Consider the following 6,124-nt stretch of genomic DNA (forward strand, 5'->3'; position numbering starts at 1 on the left):
GGAGGTGGGCGTTTTCCCCCCCTCTTTTCCTTTTATTCTCTCTTCCTAAAGAGAGCTAATTCAGAAATTCTCAGTTAGGAGCAGATTTTAAAATCTTATACCACTGGGTTTCTGTCACTTGTTGTATCCGTGTCAGCTTATGAGTAAGAAGTAGCATGTAAAGTCAGTGACTCAACTGCTATATTTAAAATAACATCAAGAAAGAGGACATAAAATAAGTTCAAATGGTCAGATATAGATTACAAGCTCCACAAGAGGAGAGAAAAATCAAGAGAACCAGAATGATCAAGGAAAAGAGCGTTAATTGGGTATTGAAGAATGGATAGGATGTAAATGTTCAGAGAGAAGCACTTCCATGTTAGGAAAAAAACAAAAACAGGGAAGGAATGGAGGGACAAAATAAACATGGTGTAGTACTGGAGACAAGAGAGCAGTGTGACTAAAGCTATGTTAGGGATGGTGGGAAATGCTACTGGTCCAACAAGGTGGGACTAGATATGTGGAGGGGTGGGTGGAGCTCGAAAGGCTGGCAATATACTATTGAACATCCTGAGCAGAACAAGGTGATGAAAGAAGTGTTTAAAACAATCAAGTCTGGGATGGACATGAAGGGAGAGCCCAAAGTGTGGCCACTGGGAAGATGGTCATAACCTGGTGAGTTGAAGGGGTTAAGGGTCTGTCCGGGGGATGGGGGAGACACAAGAGAGGAAACAGCCCAAAGGAGGAGTTAGAAGGATCTGTTGACTGGGTATATAAGATAAAACAGAAGGATGTGTCAAAAATGATGGAAAGGATGGTGGTACCAAGAACAGAGTCAAGGAAGTGAGGAAGAGAAGCTAGGTTGGAGGGCAAGGAGGCTTTTGAACATGTTGAATATGAAGTAAGAATAAGACAGTCAAGTGTGAAATACCCAAGAGCAGATAAGCTATGGGACAGGAGTTGGGAGAAAGTAAAGGACTCAAACTAGAGACTTAACAGCTTCCTATAGATAAAGGGAAAGGTGAGGCCTTAGAATGAAAAAGAGAGGGAGTGCATAAGAGCCCCAAAGTGATGAATAGCTGAACCTCGAGGTCATTTCAAAAGTAGAAGGTCGGTCGCAAGAATATGGGCACAATGAAAGGAACGGAAAAGGAGCAAACAGTGTGGGATAAAAATTCAGGATCCAGTAGTGTCACAGAAGGCATGAAAGAAGTTTCAAAAAGGACTTGGTGATAGATGATGGATGATGGATAAGGACCAGAGCATGTTGAAGGTACCATTATACTACTTACAAATGAGTGCGGGGTGGGGGCTTCCCTTCTCAATTACTAATAGAGTACATAAAATTACTTAATTGGTGAGTGGGAGGAAAAAGGGATTTTGTGGCTGTAAGACATGCTGTTCCATGATTTTTAATGACAAAAGGGAGATATATTAAGATGCTGCTATTCTTTGTGCAGAGATAGTTATAAAAAAATGAAAGATAATTCTGTTCATATGGACTGCTTTTGAGGAATTGAGGATGTGTACGCTTCTGGGAGCTATTTTGTTATATAATAGGAATAACACTGCAGATGCAAAGTATTGGCCATATATTATAAGTATGTGGGTAACATGTTAAAATGTGCCAGTTCTGACAGAAGAAATATCCAAAAGCATTTAAAACTGATATGGGGACTATTAAGTAATTCATGGGATACTGCTAAGCACACACAAAGATGAGGTGTTTCTGAGCTCGAGAACCCTTGGGAAGTAATGCCTCTCACCTGCTCGTGAAACACCCAGTCTGTGTGCAGGGTTTATCCTAAGCCAGACTTGCATCTACTTTCATTTTAGTTGTGAACCATCTGGCAAGACACCACAGCCAGGAAGCAATGTTTCTGGTCAGTTTGGGTGTTAAAATCAAATCTGACTGATAAGAGATGATATTAAAGGAATCCCAGTGCCTGTTCCACTGTCACTGATGAAGTGGAAGTTGGGTTCTGGAATAGGACTGTGAACTACTGTGCAAGAAATGCTCTCTTCTTCCCCCAAGTGGAAATGAACAAATTAATAATTAATAGTGACCGTGGAAAGATCCAGGTTTTGAGGAGCCTGAAGCTTATGTAATTTGGGTGCCCTCTTCAAGAAAAAAAAAAGAATGCAAAAAGACAAATACAAGATTCAGTATGAAACTGGTTATTTATTTAGAATGAGAACCAGAAGCGACCTGCAGTTGTAAGGCCATAGAGCATAAGCATCATCAGCTACATGGTAAATCCAATTCTGCTCACGATCAACTACTTGGAGTAAAGTGTGGAAAGGGAGAGACAGCCAGTCATCAGGCAGAGAAAAAGTAACAGACAAAACGCTCCTTAAGGAATACTGGAACACAGAACAAGAAAAAGACAAGAATAAAGTCCCAGAAAGAACCCTGAATTGTGAAATATGAATGGTATAGAGATGGGAATAGAGACAGAACTCCTAATCAATTTACACAACACATTATCATCATAGTTATTTTCCAGTGATGAACAATCCCATTGCTTCTAGGAGGCTCACATACAAGAACTAGGCTTTTAGAAACACCAGTCCACTTCATTGCAGGCAGTCAACAAGTGTTTGTTGAATGAATAAATAAGCTAATAAATAAGCTAATAAATGAATGAAGGGAAACAAGAGAAGTACTTCTTTTTCGTACTCTCCACAAGGATCTGCTTTCCTGATGCTCCGACATACATGCATGTTTTTGTTGGCACTGGCTGGAGTTGTCAAAGCAACAGCTCATGCCAATCTCTTCTCTGGTGATTAGGACTGTTATCCGAAACAGGCCAAGTCAAAAGCTATCTTCACCCAAAAGAGTCTCCTCAGAAGGATTATACATAAAAATGGCTACTTTGGGGCACTCTACTTACTCCCTCCCACCTTATTTTTCCCTCTTTCAGGTATATTTCAGAAATGATTAACATTCTCCCAGGTTGTGGACAGACTAGTGTGGGACTCTAGTTAGAGCTGAAACACAATTCCTAAATTTCAGACATTTTACCAATTATGACAACATGTGACAAATTTAATATATCAATCATGATGAGGGTTCCAGGAAGATATGGGAAAGCCTTATGCATCACTCAGCTGGTCAGCTACAAACCCAAGCCAGGACCAGAGGAACCCAGGCTTGCCAGCTGGCTCATCACAGGGTAAGATTCAGGCAGTGGGGAAAGACACAAACAGGACATTCCCTTATCTGCCCTCAGCCCCTGCTTCACAGAGAGATTCCCTTTGGATAATAAATGCCCTACACTTTCTGCAAGTTCTAAAAAAAAATGGCTGGAGTAGGTTAAAACTAAGAGCCCACCTCTCTCCCCCCGCCCCCGCTTTTTTTTTTTAAAAAAAAACCTTTTCCTAAAAGATTCTTCCTCCTTCCTCTCCAGTTACCAAATTTTCTAAGGAAAAGCGCTTTGAGAAGAGCAGGACTGGAATAACACTCAATACTACCAAAATCCGTATACTGATGTTCTGTTTAGGGCAAAGGGCATGAAATCAGGAAGGCAAAGCAGCTACCTCAGGAATTAGGAGTGAGGGTCTTAAATGGGAGAAAATCATCGCCACTTCCCCGGTTAGGTGATTTGACATCTGCAGAGTTACCTCCGTTTCTAGGTTTTGTAAAATAGGGACGAATAAAGTACCCACCTTACAGGACAGCTGAGGATTGAGAAAATCCACGTGAACTGCTAAATATAACTGCACGGCAAGAGCTAATTAAATGTTAGTATTTCATAGTAGTAGTAAAATTATTATGCCTGCCTCCCCTAGTTCACACACCACCAGCAAACCCGGCTCAACCCCACCCCCTCCTCGCAGGATCCTGGGCCGGCCACCGTTGCACTCTCGCATGCACAAGAGAGACCCCCACCAAACGCCACCTTGCGGCTGCAAGTCCCTCACCCCAGGCCGGCCAGGGTCCCTCAGGCTATAGCGCTACGGTCCACACTGACCTGAGATGCCGCCTCCTATCACGACTACGTCGAACATGCGTCCCACTCTATTCGCCTTCTCCTGACCCTCCATGCTCTGATCGAGGATCTCCGGGGTCGTGGGTAGAGGAGTGGGGCCGGCCAAGGGCGGAGCGGACTTTTCTACCGACTCTCGGGGGGAGCCCGAGGGCGGAGCCGATTCCTCCACCGATACCCGGGCGGAGCCCGGCGCTGAGGGCGGAGCGGACCCTGGTACTGGTACTCCCGGGGAACCCGGGGGCGGAGCCGATTCTTCCAGCGATGTTCGGGGGTAACCTAGCTCTGAGAGCTGGGTGGACTCTTGTGTCGACACTCGGGAGGAGTCCAAAAGCGGGATAGATCCTCGTACCGACCTCTCGGGGGTGCTGAGAACCGAGGTCGGGGCAAACCCTTGTACCGATTCTCGGGAAGAGTCCAAGAGCGGGGCAGATCTTGGTGCAGATAGCCGGGGGGAGTCGGGCATGGAGACCTGGCTGGACTCTTGTACTGACAGTTGGGGAGAGCTACTGGGTGTAGGAGGCCCTCGTACCGAACTCCAGGGGAAGCCGGATACTGAGGGCGGGGTGAACCCAAGTAGTGACACTTGGGGAATGTTACTGGGTTGTGGAGGTGCTGGTACCTATATTTTGAGGAAGCTGGGCATCGAGGGCGAGATGGATTCTTGTACCGAACCTTTGAGGGAGTTCTTGGTTGTAGAAGTTCCTGGTATTGATACCCGGGTGGAGTCGGGTACTGAGGGTGGGGCGGACCGACGTCGGGACAATCGGGGGGATACTGAGGGCGGGACAGATCCTTGTATAGATGCCCGGGGGTTGCTGGTGTCCGAGTTAGAGGCTGGGGCGGCTCCGTCCGAGGTGGTTGAGCGGGTCGCAGACATAGGGATCCGGTCGGTCTGGAGGCGGGCGCCAAAGCCCCAGAGGCCAACCTTGGCGTCTGTGTCAATTCTTAGGCCAGGAGCGTGGCTGAGTTGGGAGGGCGCGCTGTGTCTCCGGGAGCACCCCGCGTCCGCTGCGGACGCGTTCGACAGGGGGTTGGAAAACTGACGGGAGAAGGTCCGCCACTCTGAATGGATGCTCTACATGCGCGTAGAGGACGAGGCCGCGCACAGGCGGAGACCGGGTTCGAGATCTGCGCAGCGGGGTCCCCGACTCTGGGAGCGCGCTGTGCCTCGCGCCCGCTCCCGCCGCCGCCACCTCCGCCGCAGCTGAGTTGTGTGCGCTCATTGTTCTGGAGCGCGCGCGGGGGGAGGGCCTGAGGGGCGATGTTCTGCTCTCCTCCGCCCCTCCCTCACGGGCGCGCGTCTCTCCCACCCAAGCTGGCCTGGATCCGCACCCTCGGAGACCCGCCCCGAGAGCCGGGCCCACTGCGGGGTGGGGAGACGAGGCGCTGAAGCGGCCTGGCTCCGCTTTCCCCGCCTGTACGCGGCGCGCGCGCGCGGGGAACCCTCCCGCCAGGTGTGGCCTGGCGGCGCCACCGAAATAGGGGGTGTGGCCTGGCGGGAGTGTGGGCGTGGCCACATGGGGGTTTCAACCTGGTGATTTTATTCTTTAACTAAAAGAGGAGGACTTGGCGGGGTAGGGAGTGGGCTTAGGGAAGCGGGTACTGAAGGAAGCGGACCGAGAAGTGGTCGCAGGGCCACCCCCCCACCTGGTTTGGCTCTTTTGTGACGTCACAAGGAGCCTGTGCGGTCTGCGCAGTCGCACTCCCTCCCTCGGGAGGGGGTTGGGGTGGGAACTGCCCCCAGGGGGAGACTTTGCAGTTATTGGTTGTCTATGGGGTTTTTCAAGCTGAAGTTCTTAACCAAAATCGAAGCAAGTAGGCGAGAAAATTAAGAACTCAGCTATCACAGATTAAGTGGGACCTGCAGTTTAAAAGCGAAGGTCAATGGATGACTAAGGTGCAGAACCAAATTAACACGTGTTTCCCCATCCTACTGAAAAGAGGACTATTTAGTGCGTATATTTTATTGTGCAGTCAGCCTCTTGTCTTGCTAGTTTTGTCCCTTCCTTAAATTTCCACCTTATCCTCCTAGAGCTGAATTTGTCATCACTAGAGCCCTCAAAAAGATGTAATTTTGACATGAATTCAGAGTAAGTGTTGAGAACTCTAGGAAGTTAACTAGTATCCATTCCCACTTAAAAACATTTCTCTTG

At 48.4% G+C, this 6,124-nt stretch overlaps 1 protein-coding gene across 1 annotated transcript in view; it reads right to left on the bottom strand.

The window, feature by feature from the left end:
* The window catches only part of MAOA (monoamine oxidase A), a 74,137-nt gene extending 70,111 nt beyond the window's left edge, over nt 1-4,026 (bottom strand). The window contains exon 1 of the mRNA XM_060086532.1: nt 3,954-4,026. Within this exon, the coding sequence (XP_059942515.1) occupies nt 3,954-4,026 (73 nt within the window). The remainder of the gene's footprint in view (nt 1-3,953) is intronic.
* Between the last annotated feature and the right edge of the window lie 2,098 nt (nt 4,027-6,124).

Source organism: Mesoplodon densirostris, chromosome X, assembly GCF_025265405.1.
Source record: "Mesoplodon densirostris isolate mMesDen1 chromosome X, mMesDen1 primary haplotype, whole genome shotgun sequence".
Classification (NCBI taxonomy): Eukaryota; Metazoa; Chordata; class Mammalia; order Artiodactyla; family Ziphiidae; genus Mesoplodon; species Mesoplodon densirostris.